This window comes from Chanodichthys erythropterus, chromosome 24 (assembly GCF_024489055.1).
Source record: "Chanodichthys erythropterus isolate Z2021 chromosome 24, ASM2448905v1, whole genome shotgun sequence".
In the NCBI taxonomy this organism is placed as follows: domain Eukaryota; kingdom Metazoa; phylum Chordata; class Actinopteri; order Cypriniformes; family Xenocyprididae; genus Chanodichthys; species Chanodichthys erythropterus.
This window is the reverse complement of record NC_090244.1, coordinates 17,610,605-17,636,692: the sequence shown is the minus strand read 5'-3', so window position 1 is coordinate 17,636,692 and position 26,088 is coordinate 17,610,605. Positions and strand designations below refer to the sequence as shown.

General features: G+C 40.2%; 1 protein-coding gene across 1 annotated transcript; it reads right to left on the bottom strand.

The window, feature by feature from the left end:
• Positions 1-2,044: 2,044 nt before the first annotated feature.
• On the bottom strand, positions 2,045-14,953 carry hyal6 (hyaluronoglucosaminidase 6). The gene is made up of 4 exons (XM_067379785.1): positions 14,795-14,953; positions 13,948-14,712; positions 6,194-6,283; positions 2,045-2,497 (listed from the first exon to the last, which is right to left on the bottom strand). The coding sequence occupies exons 1-4, from the start codon at positions 14,951-14,953 to the stop codon at positions 2,045-2,047; spliced, it is 1,467 nt and encodes a 488-aa protein (XP_067235886.1).
• Between the last annotated feature and the right edge of the window lie 11,135 nt (positions 14,954-26,088).

Sequence of the window (26,088 nt, the reverse complement as noted above, 5' to 3'; positions counted from 1 at the left end):
TCTAAGAGTGGGAGCAAGTTTGTTTTCGGTAAATATTGATTTAAGATTCAATTAGCACGCCAAATTCGATCAGTAACAGACAAGCTTGGGCAAAATGGAAATAAATATATCTTTACTGAATGTTTAGCTTGTGTGCAAAGCACAAAACCTTCTCTTCCCATTTCTGTGACTCATTTTACCCTAGACCAAATCAACAATGCACCACATATTGTTTGCGAAAACAAGTTTTTATGTGATGTCTTGGCATTTTTTATCTCCAACAACAGAATGATGGTTGCTACAAAAAAGATGTAATTTAGTTTAAAATCAGCAGGAGTTGCTGTTTTCCCAGGCTTGGTAATTTATTGACAGTTTTTGGCTGCCAAGCTGAGTCACAATCTATGGAGCCTCAGTTGACACTGAGACATGTTGGTCAACCAACTCTGTCTTATTACACTATGTTGTTATGTCTAATTTCTGGGGAAATAGTTGGGAATATTCATCTTGGTTGGGAATAGAACCATTTGGTCTTTTTGAATGAATTATGATGTTTTTGTGCTTATTATACTGAACAGTGAAGATTAGAAATGAGACTGTGAATACTCAAATGACAAGATGAGAGCAACATAGTCTATTCATTACTTAAGATGGATGTATGTTTAAAATAAAGAGTAAAATATATGCACTTCTGTACCTGTACTGTGGACATTGGCTACTTATCACAGAATTTTTACTCCAGTGGTTTATTTTTGAAATGTATAGACATTATGTAGCCCCGCCCCTTTTCAGTGTTGCGCTCATTGTCTTTTGACTTCCGGTTTGTATTTCCACAGCGATATTACATTTATGAATGAACTGCTCATTTTAAAAATCTTCCCAACCTACTGACATTTGTTAACACATCTGCTTTAAACATAACAATGCTCGTGATAACTTTCATTAACTCTACAACAAGTAAATCCACTTAACCAACTATTTATTCTTTGACAGCGATGCTATAGAAATGTACAGAGCTACCGCAAAACGGAAGTTCAAAGACAATTTGATAAAGATGGCGGCGCACTTGTTTCTCTGGTAAATAAGGTCTATAGAACATTTACAACAACAAAATCCTCTTGTCTGAATGTATATGCCAGTGTGTGATTTTTCAAGACATATTATGGGGTTTTCAATTAGGCAGATACTGATTTCCTGATTCAATTCAATTCAATTCAGATGATTGGTTCAATTCAGATCAGTTGATTTGATATCATTTGAGCATATTTACTATTAAGTCTTGATCATATTTATTGATAATAACTAAATGATTCATTAAAAGGATGGACTCAGAGTCATTTGTTCTTGAATTGATCTACACTGATTATGCTTTGTTTTTGATTCACTAAAAAATTCTGTGTTTGAAAGAGAATCAAACTATGGAAACTGTATGGAAGTGTTTGAATAGGCTGGGCATCGATGAAAAAATTCCCAATTCAATTAGTTTCTGATTTCAGTGTGCTTTGATTGGATTCAAATCATTTGAGCATAATTCATAATTCTCTTTTTGAATCATTTGTGAGTCTTTTTTAATCAGTCAAATTGGATTAGTTTATAAGAGTAATTTGAGAATCAAACTTGTGCTGTACATTTTCTGTTCACTAAAAAGAGTCAATTGTTCATGAAACAAACTACTCTGGTTGTTCTATATGCTTCTGATTCACTAAAAAGGAAAATAATTTAAAAAAAACATTCCCCTCATGGAAGACGAAAGACGTCGTGTTTACAGCTGTAACAACAAATTCTTATCAGGATCAATTAAATGCTGGATTTTCAAAAGTATGTGAAGTTTGTGGCGCCAGTGTTACAGTAAACTTGTATAACGTTCTTGAAAGAATTGCATGGCAGTCTGTTATTGTGGGGACATCAACTTTACATACAAAATGACTTCCAGAGAACACAAACTTTTGACTCAAAACCTTACAGCTAGATATAGCTACAGATAACTAACTCCGTCCTACCCTACATTACATTTATTTTCATTAATTTATTTAACAGATACAGTCAGAAGTGCCATCTACACTGTGCTTTACAGTATCAGACACTTAATAATGAGACACAGACCCAAGAACATAATGACAGACAGACAGGAGAAATGAAGGGACAGGACCAGCAGTAGTTCTCCCAGGATACTGTCTCTCGGGTGGGGCAGGAGAGGCTGTGAAATCTGGGGCATCTCACAGTAGATGCCCGTCCAGCCCTGGTAACACTGACAGGTGAACTTTTGCTTCATGTCCAGGATGTCGTGGTTGTTGAGGTGGCCGCTGACATGGAAACGCGGTCCACGAATGCCTTGGTTGAGGCGGATGTTGAAGAAGCGAGGGTTGAGGTGCAGGTAAGCCCCAGACTCCAGGCTCTTACGGACACATTTGCCGTTCTTCTTGCACAAGGCTTTGCTGCACAGTTTAGCTGCTGAGGTCACGTTGATCACATAGTGACCTAGTGGACCGTCAATGTATTTCTTGACTGTCATGCAGTTTCTCTGGCCAAGACAAACATATATTAAAGATATTAGGGAATTTATTTATTATAATTTAATTAGGGAAATCATTTCCATGAATTAAAATAAAGCTGAAATAAAATAAAATCTTTTGAATGAACTTTTTGAAGCGTCAAAGTTTCAGTTGCGTAGCTGTCAATGGAAGGACAAAAAGATCTCAGATTTCATCAAAAATATCTTAATTTGTGTTCTGAAGATGAACGAAGGTCTTACAGGTGTGGAACGACATGAAGGTGAGTAATAAATGACAGAATTTTCATTTTTGTGTGAACTAACCCTTTAATTGTTTCCACCAGATTTAATCTATTCTCTTCCTTGTGCTTTTTGTAAACAGGATATGGGACGCACCCACAAAATGAGCATGTGTCCTTCCGGAGCACATGTGTGATATTGTATCACCAGATACAGAGAAGCCATAATGTCATCATGATAACACTAGAGTTGCTTTATTTTAGGTTTAGACAGAAATCATCTTTGAGGAGTCCCTTTTAAGAGATAAACTGAGGATAGATTATTTACTAAGCTTCAAACATATTAAATATTGCCATCAGCTCAAGCTGATCCCCATGTGGTTGTAAATTCTGTTGGTTATGGATTATAATTTTAGCTGTTTCACCTAAAAATGCAGCCGATCCAGTCAAGAAGATTTAATGTGCTCTTTTTCCAATGTACACTACCATTCAGTCAGCAAGATTTCTTTTTCCAAAAGAAATTAATACTTTTTTTGAACAAGGATGCATGAAATTGATCAAAGTGACTGTAAAGACATTTATAATGTTACAAAAGATTTCTGTTTTAAATAAATGCTGCTCTTTTAAACTTTCTACACTCAAAGTGCTAGGTTAAAAACAAACGCAGCGATTGGGTTGTTTTAACCCAGCGGTTGGGTTAAATATTTATGGATGAGGATTAGGGCCAAGCAATAATAAAAAAAAATAAAACCATCTCGAGATTAAAGTTGTTAAATTTCGAGAAAAAAGTCAAGATAACATGTTGAGAATAAACTCGTTAAATTACGATAAAAAAACTCATTAAATTTCGAGAAAAAAGTTGAGATAAAATGTTGAGAATAAACATTAAATTACGAGAAAAAAACTCGTTAAATTTCGAGAAAAAAGTCGAGATAAAATGTTACGAATAAAGTCATTAAATTATGAGAAAAAAGTCGTTAAATTACGAGAACAAATTCGTTAAAATTAATTATTTACTCGTAATTTAATGACTTTATTCTCATAATTTAATGACTTTATTCTCAACATTTTATCTCAACTTTTTTCTCGAAATTAATGAAAGCATTGGGTTAAATGTTTGCCGAACCTACTGGGAATTTTTATTTATGGAGGATTATTTAAGAGGATTAGGGCCAAGCAATAGTAAAAAAAAAAAACCATCTCTAGATTAAAGTTAAATTTCGAGAAAAAACCCTTTTAATTTCAAGAAAAAAGTTAAAAAAGTTGAGATAAAATGTTGAAAATAAACTTGTTAAATTACGAGAAAAAACTCGTTAAATTTCGAGAAAAAAGTTGAGATAAAATGTTGAGAATAAACTTGTTAAATTACGAGAAAAAAATGTAAATTATTAAAAACAAGTCATTAAATTACGAGAACAAATTCAATAAATTACGAAATTGTGACTTTTTTCTTGTAATTTAATGACTTTATTCTCATAATTTAATGAGTTTATTCTCAACATTTTATCTTGACTTTTTTCTCGAAATTTAACGACAGTTTTCTCATAATTTAACGAATTTGTTCTCGTAATTTAACAACTTTTTTCTCGTAATTTAATAACTTTATTCTCAACATTTTATCTTGACTTTTTTCTCGAAATTTAACGACAGTTTTCTCATAATTTAACGAATTTGTTCTCGTAATTTAACAACTTTTTTCTCGTAATTTAATAACTTTATTCTCAACATTTTATCTTGACTTTTTTTCTTGTAATTTAATGACTTTATTCTCATAATTTAATGAGTTTATTCTCAACATTTTATCTTGACTTTTTTCTCAAAATTTTCTCGAAATTTAACAACTTTAATCTCTAGATGGTTTTATTTTTTTAATATTGCTTGGCCCTAATCCTCTTCCTTATTTATTTAACCGAACTCTTGTTTTAAAATTACTATATGGCTGGTTTAAAATGAACCCAAAATAGGTTGGAAATTAAAAATCAGACACATAATTACTAGAGGAAACAATCAAAAAGTAAAATAATCAAAAGTAGAACATTTATTAATAAGCAATTTAATAAATAACCCAACTGCTGGGTTAAAACAACCCATTTGCTGGGTTGAAACAACCCAATTGCTGAGTTTGTCCATTTTCATCTCAATTTGGGTTTGTTTTTAACCTACTATTATTTAGAGTGTATTCTTCAAAATATCCTGAAAAAAAAAAAAATCTTTTTCTGCAAAAATATTAAGCAGTTGTCAACACTGATAATAGTAAGAAATGTTTCTTGAGCAGTAAATCAGAATGATTTCTGACTGGAGTAATGATGCTGAAAATTCAGTTTTGCCATCATAAGAATAAATTACATTTTAAAATATATTCAAATAGGAAAGTTATTTTAACCTGTTAAGTGTCACTGGCCCACCGGTGGGCCCACAGCCATTACATATTTAAAACAGTAATATTTTATACTAAACCTAAACTAACTTGACAAACTATATATCATGTGAAAGCTTAGAATCTCTAGGTTTCATATTTGGTGACTGATTTACAAAATAAATTACAGAGGAGCAGTAATTTATCAATTTGCAACAAGCATATTTTCATACTCATAAGGCATGTTCAGACCTTTATTTTGAAATAGCGATGAACAGGAAAATCATTAATGATTGGTTGAAACATGTTTGTTTTCATGCCAAGAGTTCAAAAGATAACATCCATTCAATTTTTTGAGAAAAAAGGTCTGAAAATGTTTTTAATAGAAAAAAAAATGCATTTATGTTTGTGGCGGCGATCTATAACCCACATACATGTTGCTTTTATGTTTATTAGAGGCTGAATTCATATCAAATTCTGCCAAACTTCCCATACTACTTCTATATAGGATGTCTACTTCATAAATTGTATGAAAATAATTTAAATGGTTCAGATCACTCAAACCATATATGGAAATGGAGGCGCCTTTATATGGTCAGTAATGGAGCTTGGTTGTCATCTAGTGAAAAAGTGTGGTACTGCGCCCAAACAAAATCTTACTGAAAGCTCATTTTTTGAGATATCAAGCTGAAATTTGGAACACAACTTGTTCAGATTTTTGCCTTTGATTTCCTTGCAGTTTTAGAGTAAAACTTGTTTTGTAAAATATATATTTTATATAAAATATTATATTTTTACATTTTCATAAACTTAAACTTCTATAACTTTGTTCCTGTTTCACTTACATAAGTTCACTTTTACAATAATCTGCCAAATTTCATCTTTAAAACAAGACCAGCCTTATGTCTATATTCCAAAGTATTCTTGAATTACAACCATTTAAGTTTGGATAGTGCATTTTCATGTCCATAAAAAAGTGGGGGTGACAGTTACAGGTTAAATTGTAATATTTCACCGTTTTACTGGATTTTTGATCAAATACACCTAAATGTAACCATATTGAGCATAAGATACTAATTTTATTTTATTTTTTTTAATTCTTACCGACCCCAAACTTCATTACGATAGTACCTGAGAGCTTGCATATTCAGATGACCCCCACAGGACCACCCCAGCGGCCCCCAGTGCTGCACTCTCTCCTATGGTGTGGACCAGGTCACTCTGTTCAAGATAAATATTTCTTTGTTAATGCAATTCAAAGTAGAAAAGCAACAATGTCATATATCTTTTTTAGTAGCAGACCTGGAGAAGAAATTTGTTACTATTGAATAACACAAATAGCATTATTACTACACATTATTGCTCATATGTAGGGTTTGTAACTCAGATATGAATGATACCTTAAATCATGTGGCTTACCGAGGAGAGGTGTGTAATCGCACATTTGATTTTTGCCTAGCGGGAAGAAAAACAATACAGTAGACCTACATGTATAATGTATGGTCTGGAGCCTGTACTATCACAATGAACATATGGAAGCTATTGGTTGTAACCTAAACTAGTCATAATAAGTACATTACCTTGATGTACCTCGCTGTCTAGGAAAGCGGGTGGTCCCATCAAACTGAAAACACGCCTGCAGACCTACTGCAGAGTTTGATTTGGAACATTCCTCTCATAATGAGGTGACAGATGAGTGTTTAAGCATATCTCTGGCATTTAAGATGCTAGGGAGGAGGGTGATTTAGGGAGTGGGTCTGTCACTCAAGTATTTGACGAGTGATTAAAACAATGTGTTTGACGTCCCTTTAGATGGATGGAAAAATGCGCAAAGTAGTGAGTTGGTACTTAATTTCAAACTAATTATTAAAATCTTTAAACATATACTTTTAGATATTTAACTAAATAGACGGACACTCCCGAGTGTACGGCCAGTTTACAACAAGAACTATAGTGATAACTATATTAGTATTCACACCAATGGACAATAATGTTGTTTATTATAAGTGCGATCTGCATTTATGTCATCTGCTAGTTTAAATGCTCAAGCTTAAGTTGGATAGATTATGATTGGCTGTTAAGGTTTTCATCATTCATCAGCTGGAAAAAAAATAGTTCTAATGATATAATTCCTCTGTGATGTTATCGTTATGGTTGTGGTGTGGACTTCACTATTCTCTTAGAATTAGAACGATTTTTAAAACTTCATGGTTATCGTTATAGTTCCCTTTCAAGGGAACTCGCGTTGCGTCGAGATATTGACGCTTTGGGAACGCAACGCGTGATGTCGTCATGAAGCACATGTGAAATCCGTCCAATGGTGTGACGAGACGTCAGAGGCGGGTGACGTCACGACCAGGAAACTATAAAGCACACTCAAACAAAGCAGCGCTAGCTTCTGTGTCTTCAGTAGCGCTTTATGTGACTCGTTTGTCTTATTTGGTGTTGTTTGTGACTCTCTATATATCTATATATTATGGCGAATCAGCAGTTCAGACCGTGTGTTCATCCCTGCCCACGTTTTATTACGAGTGGGGACACACATGGTCTTTGTGTTGCTTGTTTGGGAGCGGAGCATGCACGGTCAGCACTCGAGGGTGCTGGCTGTGAGCATTGTGAGCTGCTTCCTTTACGGACGCTCCGCTCCCGCCTGGCACTCTTTGAGGAGGGCGCTCAGGCTCGCGGTCCTCAGGGTTCGGGTCCCGCTGTTGCCGAGGCACAGCGTCGATCTAGATCTTGGGGATCGCAAATGGATTTATCAGAGGGGTTTGAGACGGGCGCTGCCTTATCTCAGCCTTTACCTGATAGATCTAGTGCCTTTTCTCAGTGTTTGGAAGCACGCCCTGCGGTTCCTTCCACACTGGATCAGGCACCGGTGCTCGAAGCGTACAGCTCTGAGGAGTTGGATGTGGAGAGCATCGATGCAGCGGAGAGTGTGGACTCGCCATCCCACTCTCCGGCTTATGAGGAGTTGGTGGAGGTTGTTACTCGCGCTGTTGCTAGATTAAATCTTGACTGGCCAGCAGAAAGGCAGGACGTTCGTCCCAAAAGCAAATTAGATGAACGCTTCCTGCCCTCGCGAGCACAGCCTCCGCGTCGGGGTCTCCCGTTTTTTCCAGATCTCCACACCGAGGTGTCGAGATCTTGGAAGAAACCAGCCTCGTATCGTGTGCATAGTGCTCAGACCACGCACTATGCATCGATAACGGGGCTTAAAGAGCACGGTTATGGGGCGATGCCTAAAGTGGAGGAGACGCTCGCGAGCTATCTTTCTCCACAGTCAGCATCGTCCCTAAAGGCCCGACGCTGCCCACTAAACCAGTCAGAGTCACATCTGGTTTGGTGGGCAAAGCTTATACAGCTTCTGGTCAGGCGGCAGCATGTCTTCACACCATGGGCGTGCTGCAAGCCTACCAGGCTGAATTATTGGGGGATATTGATGAGAACGGGGGCATTTCGCCCGACGTAGTCGATGAGCTACGTCGGGCTGCAGATTTATCTCTCCGTGCCACCAAAGAAACGGCCAAATCTGTAGGCCGCGCTATGGCAGCTCTAGTGGCCACGGAGAGACACCTATGGCTGAATCTTAGTTCCATCAAGGATAAAGATAAAAACTTCCTTCTGGACGCCCCACTTGCGCCCCCTGGCCTTTTCGGCGACGCCGTCAACACTGTCGTCGAGAGGTTTCAGGAAGCTAATAAGCAAGCGGCGGCGTTCCAAAAGCTCCTCCCCCGTAGATCTCATATCCCCGGGGCTGCTCAGCAACACCAGCAGCCCCAAACATCAAAAGCCAGCTCCTCACAGCAACACCGTGCCACTCAAAAACAGAGCGTCACTACCCGCGCTCCTCCTCAAAGATACGGGGGGTCGGGTGGTCGTGCTCAGCCGCAGCCTTCAAGGGGTAGGACAGATCTGAGGAATGTCATTATCGCCAAGAAGGCTGCGGCGAAGAAGTCCTGACGCCACGAGTATCAGGACTCTGAGGGCAGCCCCCTCTGGAGGGAAATGGTGTACACCTCCTCCTACAGTGCCCAGTTCCCTTCAGTGCCCTCAGGGGGCCGTTCTGCTAACCCTGCCACCTCGTGTGTTTCAGGGCGCAGTGGTTCCCAGCGAGCATTTATCCATGTGTCCGCCCGGAAACGTAGCGGCACTGGGGTGCTCGCTCCCTCTGAGGAGGGTCTCAGAACAGTCAATTCTGGTGCCCCCTGCCGGTGCGCCGCTTCAGGGCACCGAATTGATTGTTCAAATTACACCAGAGGCCAGTCTCGAGAGACTGGTTCCCTTAGTAGAATATCTGACAGCGTGGAAACTACTGCCTAATATTTCTCAATGGGTCCTGCGTACAATCGAAATAGGTTATGCCATTCAGTTCGGGTCTCGCCCGCCCAGGTTTATGGGGGTCCTTCCCACAGTAGTGGGTCCCGAGCAGGCTCTGGTTATGGAGCAGGAAGTAAAGACTCTCTTGGAAAAGGGGGCCATAGAATATGTACTCCCAGCCAACAGAGAGAGCGGCTTTTACAGCCGGTACTTCATAGTTCCAAAAAAGGATGGGGGGTTGCGTCCCATTTTGGATCTGCGTCTGCTGAACCAGTCAGTGATGAAGCTCAAATTCAAAATGTTGACTTTACGACAAATCGTGTCACAAATCAGGTCCGAGGACTGGTTTGTCACGATCGATCTCAAAGACGCGTACTTCCACATCTCCATCCTTCCACATCACTGGAAGTTCCTAAGGTTCGCTTTTGGGGGCAAAGCTTACCAGTATCGGGTTCTTCCGTTCGGCCTAGCACTTTCACCCCGCACTTTCACCAAATGTATGGATGCAGCCCTGGCACCTCTTCGTCTTCAGGGAATTCGCATCCTCAACTATATCGACGATTGGCTAATATTAGCGCAATCACAGCAGTTAGCGATTCGGCATCGAGATGTCGTCCTCGCTCACATGGGAAAGTTGGGGCTCAGGTTAAACGCCAAAAAGAGTGTGCTCTCTCCGGTTCAGAGGACCACTTTTTTGGGTGTGGTTTGGGACTCAGTAACGATGCAGGCGCGTCTTTCGCCTGCTCGTATAGAATCGATCCTTTGTACCGTAAACCGAATGAAGCTAGGCCAGTCACTCACTGTGAAACAGTTTCAGAGACTATTGGGGCTGATGGCAGCAGCGTCCAACGTGATTCCGTTTGGCCTGCTGTACATGAGACCCCTACAGTGGTGGCTCAGAACCAGGGGGTTCTCTCCGAGGGGGAATCCTTTTCGCATGATCAAGGTCACGCGGCGATGCTTACGTGCCCTCGACATGTGGAAGAAACCCTGGTTTCTATCCCAAGGCCCGGTGTTGGGAGCTCCTTGTCGTCGCAAGATGCTAACGACAGATGCTTCCCTCACGGGTTGGGGAGCGATCCTAGATGGACGCTCAACTCAGGGTCTGTGGAGCAGACATCACCTCTCCTGGCACATCAACTGCCTGGAGATGATGGCTGTTTTTCTGGCTCTCAAGAATTTTCTCCCAGACCTCAGGGGCCACCATGTTCTTGTCCGGTCAGACAACACATCGGTGGTTGCCTACATAAATCATCAGGGGGGTTTGCGTTCTCGCCAGCTTTACAAACTGGCTCACCAAATTCTCCTGTGGTCCCAAGGGAAATTGTTGTCACTTCGTGCAGCCTATATTCCGGGGGTCCAGAATATCGGAGCAGATGTCCTGTCGAGGCAGGGGCTGAGGCCGGGGGACTGGAGGCTCCATCCCCAGGTGGTGGAACAAAGTTGGGGGTATTTGGAAAGGCTCAGGTGGACTTGTTTGCGTCTCGGGAGACGTCTCACTGTCCGCTCTGGTTCTCCCTCACGCATCCAGCTCCTCTAGGGCTGGATGCCATGGTACAGACGTGGCCGAGGCTTCGTCTGTACGCTTTTCCCCCGATCGCTCTGCTCCCGGGAGTCCTAGAAAGAGTTCGCCAGGACCAGGTCCGGCTCATCTTGATAGCCCCTTGTTGGCCGGGCAGAGTATGGTTCTCAGACCTAATATCCCTTCTCGACGGCTCTCCTTGGAAGATTCCGATCAGGAGGGATCTCCTGTCTCAGGCGGGGGCTCAATATTTCACCCTCGCCCAGAACTTTGGAGCCTGTGGGCTTGGCCTCTGAGGGGGCTCAGCTCATAGACTCTGGTCTTTCAGCCGAGGTTGTTAGTACCATTCTTCATTCTAGGGCTCCCTCCACGAGGAAGTTATATGCGCTGAAATGGAAGCTTTTCACTGCTTGGTGTACTGTTCGTCAGTTGGACCCAGTTATCTGTCCTGTTGGTTCAGTTCTCGAATTTTTGCAGGAGAAGTTCTCTGCAGGGTTATCTCCCTCCACCCTTAAAGTTTATGTGGCGGCCATTGCGGCTTACCATGTACCTTTGGCTGGGGTATCCCTGGGGAGGGACCCTCTGATCACCCGCTTCCTTCGTGGCACTCTGAGGCTGAGGCCTGCGGTACGCTCGAGGGTTCCGGCGTGGGATTTGGCCGTGGTGCTCCAGGGCCTTTCCCTAGCTCCCTTTGAGCCTATTGAGGAGGTGCCAATTAAGTTTGTCACTTTAAAAACTCTTTTCCTCCTCGCTATTTCTTCTCTCAAGAGAATTGGGGATTTGCAAGCTCTTTCGGTGTCTCCGTCGTGCTTGGAATTTGCACCTGGTATGGTTAAAGCTTTCCTTTATCCCAGACCTGGGTACGTCCCTAAGGTCCCCACTAATGTGGCTAGACCCATTGTACTGCAAGCCTTCTGTCCTCCCCCTTTTAGGGATTCAGACCAGGAACGCTTCAATCTGCTTTGTCCTGTTCGGGCATTAGACACTTATGTACACAGAACTGCCCTGGGGCGTAAGTCAGAGCAGTTGTTCGTATGTTTTGGGTCCCCTAGTGTTGGGGCCCCGGCGTCTAAGCAGAGAATGAGTAAGTGGGTAGTTGAGGCTATCTCACTTGCGTATGAGTCGGCCGGGCTTCCTTCCCCTTTGGCAGTCCGGGCCCACTCCACTAGGAGTATGGCGGCTTCTAAGGCTCTGCTTTCAGGAGTATCCTTACAAGATGTTTGTGATGCGGCAGGCTGGTCCTCACCACATACATTCGTCAGGTTTTATGACCTTGACCTTGGCTCCACTCCTGGGGCCAGGGTTCTGTCTAGTGCTGACGAGTCACATTAGACAGGCATTGGTCAATATGGCTGCGTGGGTATATACGTTCCCAAAGCGTCAATATCTCGACGCAACGCGAGTTCCCTTGAAAGGGAACGTCTCGGTTACTTATGTAACCTTAGTTCCCTGAAGAGGGAACGAGACGTTGCGTCGCCCTGCCATACTTCCTGCATGTTTGTCAGCGACTACTTCAGACTCTTGAAGCTAGCGCTGCTTTGTTTGAGTGTGCTTTATAGTTTCCTGGTCGTGACGTCACCCGCCTCTGACGTCTCGTCACACCATTGGACGGATTTCACATGTGCTTCATGACGACATCACGCGTTGCGTTCCCAAAGCGTCAATATCTCGACGCAACGTCTCGTTCCCTCTTCAGGGAACTAAGGTTACATAAGTAACCGAGACGTTATCTTTCATGGTTTGAATTGGACTTTAGTCATTTGTAAGTTGATTTACCTGAAAACTATAAACACTGTGGCTCGATGGTGTTTTCAAAACATTGCTGTTTGTTTGAGAATCCAGACCAGCATAGCAACACTGGCTCAACCAATGGCGTGTGTTGGAGGTGGGGCTACCCGTTTAACCGACCAATGACAAATAAGGGGAGTGTTTGAAGAATCCTTTTCGAAAATGGTAATTATTTTGCTATTCTGTTTGTTGACAGTAGTTGTGTAGATATTAAAAACTTTGTCTTTTTATGTCTTTTTTATTTTTGTATTGATAGTCATACGAAGGAAATGATTGGACTGCCTCAAATTAGTTTTTCCAGCATCATTTCAGCATATCATAGCATATTTTGTAACTGCTAGGCCAAGGCCTGATTCGAACTTAATTAATAAAGGGGTCCTTGATTAGGATTTCACTTTTTTAACTTTAGTTAGTGTGAAATGTTGCTGTTTGAGCATAAACAACATCTGTAAAGTTACGACACTCAAAGTTCAATGCAAAGGGAGATATTTTATTTTACAATAATTTTTTAAGGACTACAACAAATGGCTGGTAGGGACTACAGCGAGCTTCTTCCTGGGTTGGTGACATCACAAACCCCCAAATTTATATAAATCCTGCCCCCGAGAACACACAACAAAGGGGGTGAGGCCATGTTGGGCTGCTTTAGTGAAGAGGAAGAGTTGTTGTAGTAGAGTGTTGTTACCATGCCATCATTTTACACCGGACTGCTTCACAAACGAGGATCAATTCAACGCTGGATTTGCACAAAAGATCAACATGACGACACATGCTAGTCGATGAGTTGAATCAACTCCACAGCAACTACATAAATGTATCCACTAACTGTTCAGAAACGTCCAGTTTCATTCTAAAAGATGTAACTTCTTCCTGAGACTCCATCAGTGTCCGACTCCGGTTTGAACGATGTAAGGCTGAACACCGTTACTGACAATCCTCATTTTGGCTGCGTGAGATTGTCCTGCTTTGTTGTTGTCGAGTAACTGAAGCTCGAGCTGTTAAAGCTCTGCTCTCTTCTGGAAAGCGGACGGGAGCAGCAGCTCATTTGCATTTAAAGGGACACACTCAAAAAAGGTTTGTTATTGCTCGCACCCAAATAGGGACAGATTTGACAAGCTATAATAAATGATCTGTGGGGTATTTTGAGCTGAAACTTCAGACACATTCTGGAGACTCCAGAGACTTATATTACATCTTGTAAAAGGGGCATTATAGGTCCCCTTTAACTTTTTACCTAATGTTCCAATATCCTACTCACCTCTGATAGGGCAACAAATGTGTAGGCATAGAAAGGTCTGGAGTAGACGAAAACAGGCAGCGTATAGTCATTCCTAGCAATCGATGCGATCCGCATGGCCTCCTTGACACGGTAGTGCACAAATTTGACCGTGTTGGCAGAAGACTTGAGCTCATAGTCGAGATAAATGGAAGGATAGAGGGCCGTACTTTCCTTCCACAGCCACATCAGGTGGTCGTTACGTACATGCTCAATATTAGGACACTCTCCTGTGTAACGCAACGGATGCTGTTTGTAGCCATAGTTATAACAGTCAGGAAACAGGTAAAACCCCCAAAGACCATGCGGTCGTCGACTCTCGGCCAGCTGCAGTGTTGAGTTCATGAATACTTGTCCGGCCCTCTCAAAGAGCTCCTTTGCTTCATTTTCCACCTTACTTTGTGGCCAACCAGGATGCAGCTTCCTTATAAGCTCCTTGGATTTGTTTCGGTAGATGTCTTTCGTGCCCCAGTTGCGCACCCACTGCGGACGCCAGTTTTCCCAGTCGATGACACCAAGCCCGTGAAAGTCCTTGAAGGGTATGAGCTTGTCGATGTCAGTTCGAGCTTTGCTGAGGTGTTTGCTCAGGCTTTGGTTCTGAGGAAGGCCTCCATTGATGGGAATCTCAGAGCTGGTGTAGTAAGGGTAGTAACCCAGGTGGCGGTGGTAAAAGATGGTCACGTTGGGGCCGCTCAAGGTCTCGTTGTGGTTAGCAACAATGTCGAAGATGCTAAGGTCCAAGTCCACCTTGAAAAAGAAACAAACAAGATGTTATTCCCATCATTTGGACCACACAGAAAATTTACTAGATCACTGACACATGTTCAACCTTGAATCGAAGACGGCAGGATTCAGTAGGGGCATTCCACACCACCACAAACGGGCGATGGTGTAACAAAGGCGTCCGGGCCTGCTTCAACTGATCGGCCCAAGAAACCAGCGATCCGCACGCTGCCACTGCCACTGCCAGAAAGCCAATCAGCGCCATCCCCAAATACCCTCATAGATCAATCAACACACATGCCGCAACCTGAAGAGAAACAAAATATGAAAAATCACATCACTGTTGAAAAAATTATTACATAATGAGGATAATTTAGCAAGGATAATCAAAGACACGGTTGAGTGACAGACAAGTGAGGGTGAGCGAGCAGCAGTGCTCTAGATTCCACAGCACAATGATTCTCTGTACTGCACCCAATTAACTCAAGTCATTCATGCATACAGGACTTGATTAGGTAACCGTAATCTAGCAGCAGTGTTTATTTTAGTATTATTTATGCTGTATGCATTTATTAATATTATTAGACTTTCTTAGATTTTCTTGAATCTTGACTTAGATTTTTTTTTTCCATTTAAAGTAATATTGTTGTGTCATTTTGCATTTTTAACTTTCTAATTTATTTTTTATTTCAGTTTTAGTCAATTTAGTACTTGGCTTAAACTTTGCATAGGCATAATTTCTATGGAGCATTTGCAGGAGAACGCAAAAGCATTGTTTTTATTTATTTTAATTTTTTTTAAGTTTAAGAGTTTCATCTATTTATATTTTATTTAGCATTATTTTAATTATTTATTTCAAAACCATTTTTAATAGTTTTAGTATTAGTTAATGGTAACTGTATAGCTCTCTGTTTTATATAAATATTATGTTGCTGGTATTCCCCCTTTTGTCAGGTGATTCTTATAATATTTTATAGTCTTTTACATCTCATACATATTTTTGCTCTATTCTTCAATGCAGAATTATGATATATTTGGACACTTTTAGACAATCATCTCAAATTAAAAAAGTTGCCTGTTTACACAGTAGATTTCACCCTGTGGTGAAAATCAAGTTTTTAATGTTGTTTATGTCTATGTGGTGTTTTTAAAGGTGCCCTAGAACATTCTTTCACAAGATGTAATAAGAAGTCTAAGGTGTCCCCTGAATGTGTGAAGTTGCAGCTCAAAATACCCCATAGATTTTTTTTTATTAATTTTTTTAACTGCCTATTTTGAGGCATAATTAGAAATGCGCTGATTCAGGCTGCGGCCCCTTTAAATTGCGCGCTCTCCAATGACTCTCATGACTTTGAGGCTGTGCTCCGTGACTAACGGCTAATGCTACACTGTTGGAGAGATTTATAAAGAATGAAGTTGTGTTTATGCATTATACAGACTGCAAGTGTTTAATAATGAAAATAGCGATGGCTCTTGTCTCCGTGAATACAGTAAGAAATGATGGTAACTTTAACCACATTTAACAGTACATTAGCAACATGCTAACGAAACATTTAGAAAGACAATTTTCAAATATCACTAAAAATATCATGATATCATGGATCATGTCAGTTATTATCGCTCCATCTGCCATTTTTTGCTATTGTTCTTGCTTGCTTACCTAGTCTGATGATTCAGCTGTGCACAGATCCAGACGTTAATACTGGCTGCCCTTGTATAATGCCTTGAACATGAGCTGGCATATGCAAATATTGGGGGCGTACATATTAATGATCCCGACTGTTACGTAACAGTTGGTGTTATGTTGAGATTCGCCTGTTCTTCGGAGGTCTTTTGAAGAAATAATTTTCATAGGACAAAAACATTTAAATATGTAATTTTGATTACTGAACATGAAACTCATCTTTAATAATAAAAATTATATATTTAAATGTTTTTGAGAGAAAATTATTGACTGCAGGGGGACTTTAAATAGTATATTATAATTATTTATAATTCTAATTAAATGTTTATATATTATATTTTTATATATATATATATATATATATATATATATATATATATATATATATATATATATATATATATATATATATATAGCTGTACTTTTAATAGTTTTATCACTATTGTTAGTGGTATGTTAACATTTGTGCATGAAAATTGTGCCCAGAGGAGCGGTTTTACCCAACCAAAAAACAACATAGTTTAAATACAGAGCTTCCATAGACCCTTAAACAGAACCTTGAATATTTATTAACTATTTTGCTATTTTGGTTTTGATAACATGAGACATCATGTGAAATTACATGTCATAAAGTTTTCGTAGCAATATTTTGATAATTTACAGGAGTTTTGGAATGCTTCATTTTTTATCTTGCTCTTCCTCCTCTGTCGATTTGAAAGTGACATGTGTATTTCATTAAAATTCCTCGCTAATCTCTGTCACATTCCTTTCACGGTTACAAGTGTGATTGTGTAGACTCAGGGGGCCTCGTAAATGAAATCAGCCCTGAACGTGTCTGCTCTGCCTATTTATTTTCCAAATAATTCTCTTGAATTTAGGCTTACACGTTTTGTTCAAAAAGAAAATTATGACACAGGAAACAATAAAGTCAATTCACCATCTGAAGGGCTTTTCTCTTCATATATTTTTAATGGATAGCATCTCCTTCTCGTGGTTTTGTGGGAGTCAGATAAAATAAAAGGGATGATGTAGCTTACGGGACATGGGGAAGATCTGCATTTCCTCTTCCAGAGAGATGGCGGTGAAACTTGTCGACCTAACCAAGAGCAACAACATGGTGAAGTCACCAAGTCTTTTCATAAACCACAACCATCTACAGTACCTAACCACAAAAAAGACCCCCCAAAAAACCCGTCTGAGACATACTGGCACTGGCTTTTTCCTCAGACAGACAGTGCTCGAGGGACATGAGAACCAAATGCTTTTTATTTCTCTTCTTTACAAAATGGACTGATTGAATCCAGATGACTAAGGAGCTGCACATCATGTTTTACACTGAACTTTTGGGCTTTTTTATTCATTTAAATCTAGAAAAAAAGTTTATAGGCTTCTGAAAAATGTAAAACAACAATTTAAGATTTCTGCTTTCTAATTTTTTTTATCCATTATGCTCTATCCATGTACTATTGAAGCCTGTTTCTTCCTCCAAATTTGACATCTCATAATGACTACATCTCTTAATCGCTACAGTCTTACAATTGTAATCTTCAACGCTATCTCACGACCAATTCGTATGTATTTTACGAGGTGGCTAATTCCAAACCCTGCCCCTAAACATACCCGTCAATGGGGATTAGACAAATCGTACGAATTTGTACAAGTGAGGTCATACGAATTCATACGATTTGTCTAAACCCCAGTGACGGGTAGGTTTAGGGGCGGGGTTTGGAGTAGGTCATTCATATGAATTTGTCAACTCGTAAAATACGTACAATTTAACAAAAAATGTGTGAATTTGTACGAATTAGCTACCTCGTAAAATATGTGTGAATTGCCGTGAGATCGGGTTACAATCTTAAACCTCCAAACTGTGACTTTATATCTCGCAATTTAGTTTATAGCTCTAAAATTTGAATTTGTTTCTTATAATTGTTACTTTATCTCACATTGGGAATTTTATCTAAAAATTTGACAACTCATAATGACTACATCTCTCAATCGCTACGGTCTCGCAATTGTAATCTTCAACGCTATCTCACGACCAATTCGTATGTATTTTACAAGGTGGCTAATTCGTATGAATTCGTATGAAGTCACTTGTATGAAGTGACGGGTAGGTTTGGGGCGGGGTTTTGGGGTAGGTCATTCATATGAATTTGTCAACTCGTAAAATACATATGATTTTAACAAAAAACGTATGAATTTGTACGAATTAGCTACCTCGTAATATATGTGTGAAATGCCGTGAGATCGGGTTATAATCTTAAACCTCCAAACTGTGATTTCTTATCTCGCAATTTAGGTTATATCTCTAAATTTTGAATTTGTTTCTTATAATTGTTACTTTATCTCACATTGGGAATTTTATCTCAAAATTTGACAACTAAAAATGACTACATCTCTCAATCGCTACGGTCTCGCAATTGTAATCTTCAACGCTATCTCACAATCAATTTGTATGTATTTTACGAGGTGGCTATTTCGTATGAATTTGTATGAAGTCACTTGTACGAAGTGACGGGTAGGTTTTGGGGTGGGGTTTGGGGTAGGTCATTCATATGAATTCATATGAATTTGAATTCATATGAAAACAAAAAATTTATGAATTCGTACGAATTAGCTACCCCGTAAAATCGGGTTACAATCTTAAACCACCAAACTGTGACTTTATATCTCGCAATTTAGTTTATATCTCTAAATTTTGAATTTGTTTCTCATAATTGTTACTTTATCTTACATTGGGAATTTTATCTCAAAATTTGACATCTCATTATGACTACATCTCTCAATCGCTACAGTCTTACAATTGTAATCTTCAACGCTATCTCACGACCAATTCGTATGTATTTTACGAGGTGGCTAATTCCAAACCCTGCCCCTAAACATACCCGTCAATGGGGATTAGACAAATCGTACGAATTTGTACAAGTGAGGTCATACGAATTCATACGATTTGTCTAAACCCCAGTGACGGGTAGGTTTAGGGGCGGGGTTTGGAGTAGGTCATTCATATGAATTTGTCAACTCGTAAAATACGTACAATTTAACAAAAAATGTGTGAATTTGTACGAATTAGCTACCTCGTAAAATATGTGTGAATTGCCGTGAGATCGGGTTACAATCTTAAACCTCCAAACTGTGACTTTATATCTCGCAATTTAGTTTATAGCTCTAAAATTTGAATTTGTTTCTTATAATTGTTACTTTATCTCACATTGGGAATTTTATCTAAAAATATGACAACTCATAATGACTACATCTCTCAATCGCTACGGTCTCGCAATTGTAATCTTCAACGCTATCTCACGACCAATTCGTATGTATTTTACAAGGTGGCTAATTCGTATGAATTCGTATGAAGTCACTTGTACGAAGTGACGGGTTGGTTTGGGGCGGGGTTTGGGTTAGGTCATTCATATGAATTTGTCAACTCGTAAAATACATATGATTTTAACAAAAAACGTATGAATTTGTACGAATTAGCTACCTCGTAATATATGTGTGAAATGCCGTGAGATCGGGTTACAATCTTAAACCTCCAAACTGTGATTTCTTATCTCGCAATTTAGTTTATATCTCTAAATTTTGAATTTGTTTCTTATAATTGTTACTTTATCTCACATTGGGAATTTTATCTCAAAATTTGACAACTAAAAATGACTACATCTCTCAATCGCTACGGTCTCGCAATTGTAATCTTCAACGCTATCTCACAATCAATTTGTATGTATTTTACGAGGTGGCTATTTCATATGAATTTGTATGAAGTCACTTGTACGAAGTGACGGGTAAGTTTTGGGGTGGGGTTTGGGGTAGGTCATTCATATGAATTCATATGAATTTGAATTCATATGAAAACAAAAAATGTATGAATTCGTACGAATTAGCTACCCTATAAAATCGGGTTACAATCTTAAACCACCAAACTGTGACTTTATATCTCGCAATTTAGTTTATATCTCTAAATTTTTAATTTGTTTCTCATAATTGTTACTTTATCTTACATTGGGAATTTTATCTCAAAATTTGACATCTCATTATGACTACATCTCTCAATCGCTACAATCTCGCAGTTGTAATCTTCAACACTATCTCATGACCAATTCGTCTGTATTTTACGAGGTGGCTAATTCCAAACCCTGCCCCTAAACCTACCCGTCAATGGGGATTAGACAAATCGTACGAATTTGTACAAGTGAGGTCATACGAATTCATACGATTTGTCTAAACCCCAGTGACGGGTAGGTTTAGGGGCAGGGTTTGGGGTAGGTCAAATACTTACGATTTAACAAAAAACGTATGAATTTGTACGAATTAGCTACCTCGTAAAATATGTACGAATTGCGGTGAGATCGGGTTACAATCTTAAACCTCCAAACTGTGACTTTATATCTCGCAATTTAGTTTATATCTCTAAATTTTGAATTTGTTTCTTATAATTGTAACCTTATCTCACATTGGGAATTTTATCTCAAAATTTGACAACTCATAATGGCTACATCTCTCAATCGCTATGGTCTTGCAATTGTAATCTTCAATGCTATCTCACGACCAATTCGTATGTATTTTACGAGGTGGCTAATTCCAAACCCTGCCCCTAAACCTACGAATTCATACGATTTGTCTAATCCCCAGTGACGGGTCGGTTTAGGGGCAGGGTTTGGGGTAGATTATTCATATGAATTCATTTGAATTTGTCAACTTGTAAAATACGTACGATTTAGCAAAAAACGGATGAATTTGTACGAATTAGCCACCCCGTAAAATATGTACAAATTGCCATGAGATCAGGTTGCAATCTTAAACCTCCAAACTGTGACTTTATATTTTGCAATTTAGTTTATATCTCTAAATTTTGAATTTGTGTCTCATAATTGTTACTTTATCTCACATTGTGAATTTTTATCTCAAAATTTGACTTGACTTGTAATGTGACTTCATCTCAAAATCACTTCTTTATTTATCGTAACTGTGACTTTATATCTCACAATTGTGGTTTTATATGTGGCATAATGTGTATTACTTTTTTACTCTGAGGCAGACACAGGCTTCCAAAATAACAATCTTCAATATGAACATGGCTTGCAAAACCTCTTCTCTCTTATAGTCTATGATCAAACCAGAACATTTACTTCATATTGTAACCAGCATGCAGCTGGAAAAAATACAGTGGCCAGCTGTAATCAGAAGGGCTCGTGTTGCATACCACCGAATCTTGTGTTCCCTAACTTGAAAAGTAATCTGGAAAAATGGAGACAGTACAGAAAATAAATGTAAAACCAGGCCTGTGCAAAGCCTATAAGCACAGAAACATAATGCTGCATCTGATAATTGGGACAAGATTGTCATTTTCATAGAGATTTCCCAAGATTTTTCTCGTAAAGTTTGCAAACCCTGGCGTTCCTCTAAACACAAGCTTTTGCATGAAATTTAATGATGAAAAGTTGAAAACATTTCTCAGTGGCCTGTGTGGCCTATGATTTTCACATTGCATGTGGGGCATGGCTAATGTAGGATACGTTATGGGATAAAAACATACAGCTGCCTCGCTTTGCCTCAGAAGAAATGAGTCAGTGGCCGTGAGTCTTTTGCCTGCTGGAGTCCGCATGTGGAAATATGTGTTTATAACTGCTGTCGATCCCTTAAGGAAAAGGACATGTAGGTCGGGACCAACATTAACACCCACAAGCACAAATACAAAAAGTAAATTAAATTGCAAAATTTGACATTGGCGAACACCACATTTTGGACTCTTTCTGTATGTTTGTGTCTGTGCTGTAGATATGTTCCCATGGGTCATGTCTGAATGACTCGCAGTGTCACTTTATGTACTTCATCCGGACCTACTACATGCCAGTGGGTGTTTGTTTATGTGCTGTCGCTGTACAGTCGGATGGTTCCCATGATGAATACACTGGTGTTGCTGAGGGAACCAGCTATTGAAAGCCTCCCGAGTCCAGTCCTAATTAGGACGAACTCGCTCCACACACACACTTTACCACCAGAAAGCTATTTTTCACTTGCCTTGAACATGTATTTCTGCTTAGTTTTCATGTAATAGTTTTAATATTTATTTAGTCCAAAAAAAATCGATTTCATTATATTTAATTAAAATTTTTAAATTTGAATATCAATGTAAATTGTACTTATTTTTTCATCTTCTGTTGCTTCCGGAGAGCAGTACTATATTAAAAGCAATGATATTTCAATAAAATAAGAAAAATTTGGACATCTTCATCCTGTTCAAAAGTTTTCACCCCCCAACTATTAATGCTTTGTGTTTCCTTCTGGAGCATCAGTGAATGTTTGAACCTTTTTTAACAGTTGTGTTTGAGTCCCTCAGTTGTCCTCAGTGTGAAAAAATGGATCTGAAAATCATACAGTCACTGCTGGAAAGGGTTCAAATATGCAAAAAATGCTTAAAAACTGAAGAATCTGCAGGACCTGGAGATTTTTTCTGAAGAACAGAGCTCAGTTTAACTGCTCAGAACAAACAAGGGACTCATGAACAACCATCACAAAACATGGTCGTGGATCATCCAGGTAACCACACACAGTATTGAGAATCAGTGGTTCACATACTTATGAATGGGGTTATTTTAATAAATTCTGCTCTTTTATGTAACATATCGGTAACACTTTACTTGAAGGGGTGTGCATAAGACTGACATGACACCTTCATAATCTTGACATGACACATGAATATGAAGGAGGTTTTATGAATGTTTATGACAACTGTCATTAAGTGTCATTCGCTCAATTATGTCATTTTTAATGCAAAGATGACATTGTTTGAGATGTCTTTGTTACGACAACTTGACATTACTAAGACAATATAACCTGTCATAAACATGACATAGCAGATTAATTATCAAACTTAAAAAACTACTTGGCTTTATGGGTTAATATTACATTACATTATTTTGGTAACACTTCAGTATAGGGAACACGTATATAAACGATTAACTAACTTTTCCCTCAATAAACTCTTAATTTACTGCTTATTATAGTTAATTGTTAGGTTTAGGTATTGGGTAGAATTAAGAATGTAGAATAAGTTCATGCAGAATAAGGCATTAATATGTGCTTTATAAGTACTAATAAATAGCCAATATTTTAGCCATATGATTGCTAATAGTAATAAGCAACTAGTTAAAAGACCCTAAAATAAAGTGTTACCATTATTTTATAACACTGTCATCTTTTTTACGAAATTTGAAATTGTCTATTATCTGACCTTCTGTTGGAGGAAACTTAAAAAAACAAAAACAAAAAAAACATGAAACGAAAAATAGTCATGACACTGTTATAAAATTATTTGTCAGAGTTTTGTCACTTAATGACAAGTTCAATTTGTACCACTGTACTTGAGCTCAAGATACATATTCATGACACTATTATAATGGCCTCATGACAGCCAATGTCAAAACCAACCACATGACAGTTTAATGTAATGTTAACCCATAAAGCTAAATGATTTCAAGTTGTCATGACAAACACACTGACAGGTTATGATGTGTTGGTTTATGTCAAGTTGTCATAACTCGGACATCTCAAACAATGTCATCTTTGCATTAAAAATGACATAATTGAGCGAATGACATTTAATGACAGTTGTCATATACATTCATAAACCCTCCTTCATATTCATGACACGTGTCATGTCAAGATTATGAAGGTGTCATGTCAGTCTTATGCACACCCCTTCAAGTAAAGTGTTACCAAAATATCTTACTCAGGACTAAACATAAAATAACATGCATTTTGTATGATCGCTCATTTTCTTAAAATTTTTCACATTTTCTGCAAGTGGTTTACATACTTTTTCTTACAACTGTGTATATATATATATATATATATATATATATATATATATATATATATATATATATATATATATATATATATATATATATAATATATATATATTGACTTCCATAGTATGGAAAAATATATACTATGGAAGTCATTGAAGCCCATCAGCTGTTTGGTTATGTTGTGAATGGGAGGCTCAGGCAGGAGATCCAAGTGCAGCGTCTTTATTGAAGTTAGAATGGTCGTACAGGCAGGGTCAATCAGGAACAAACAGGAGCAGCAAAGGACAGGCAGGGTCGTAGTCGGGGTACAGGCGGTAGGTCAAAAGGCAGGCAGATATCACTCACAGAACAGTATACAAGGCAAGGATCAGGACAGGCAGCAACGGATCAAAAACCGGAACAAACAAGGTCGAGAACAGACAGGCAAACAGGGAATAAACGCTCAGAAATTGCAACAACAGTTAACAATACTTCGCGGTGGGGTGGTGTGTTTGGAAGTCCTTTATAGTCCTGTTAATGAGCTGCAGCTGGGTGTGGTAATCAGTGTGGTGTGCTAGGGTGGATGTGGCAACAGGTGATGGGTGTGAAGTGAACATGTGACTGACAGGGAGATTTGTGGGAAGTGTAGTCCGGGGAGTGACAGGAACAGACGGTGATCGTTACATAACGCCCCCCTCCCGGAAGGCGCGTCCTCGCGACGTAAATGGAACAGCTAGGGAGGGGGGGTGGGTGCATTGGGGACTGGTATGGGACATGAACAGGGTCCCCAATGCAGGTTCCAGGAACTCGACCACCCTGGCGGGTCAGGTGCTTCAGGCGGCCACGGCAGGTCAGGTGGATCAGGCGGCCACGGCAGGTCAGGTGGCTCAAGCGGCCACGGCAGGTCAGGTGGCAAGGGCGGCCACGGCAGGTCAGGTGGCAAGGGCGGCCACGGCAGGTCAGGTGGCAAGGGCGGCCACGGCAGGTCAGGTGGCAAGGGCGGCCACGGCAGGTCAGGTGGCAAGAGCGGCCACGGCAGGTCAGGTGGCAAGGGCGGCCACGGCAGGTCAGGTGGCAAGGGCGGCCACGGCAGTTCAGGTGGCAAGGACGAACTTGCGAGCGAAGCGGCCACCGGGCTTGAGAGCGAAGCGGCCGGCTGGCTGGGGTGCGAAGCGTCCGGCTGGCTGGGGTGCGAAGCGTCCGGCTGGCTGGGGTGCGAAGCGTCCGGCTGGCTTGGGTGCGAAGCGTCCGGCAGAGGCTTGAGAATGCCAGCCGCTCGTGCTGAGGTCAGTGGAGGATCAGCCACACTGGAACGTAATCCTCTCCGCTTTCTGACTGATTTAGAGACGTGACGTGGCTCTGGGCGATCAGCGGCGACGTGACATTGCTCTGGGCGATCAACGAAGGCGTAACGTTGCTCTGGGCGATCAGCGGCGCCGTGACGGTGCTCTGGGCGATCAGCGAAGGCGTGACGTTGCTCTGGGCGATCAGCGAAGGCGTGACGTTGCTCTGGGCGATCAGCGGAGGCGTGACGTTGCTCTGGGCGATCAGCGAAGGCGTGACGTTGCTCTGGGCGATCAGCGGAAACGTGACATTGCTCTGGGTGATCAGCGAAGGCGTGACGTTGCTCTGGGTGATCAGCGAAGGCGTGACGTTTCTCTGGCCGATCAGCGAAGGCGTGACGTTTCTCTGGGCGATCAGCGAAGGCGTGACGTTGCTCTGGGCGATCAGCGAAGGCGTGACGTTTCTCTGGGCGATCAGCGAAGGCGTGACGTTGCTCTGGGCGATCAGCGGAGACGTGACGTTGCTCATGGAGATGAGCTGGGACATAGACTGGTGTTGTTGTGATGATAGCCGCCATTTTGTGAGTGTCCATTGGCGCGGCGGCCATTACGTGATTCAGTGAAGTGTCGCATTTCT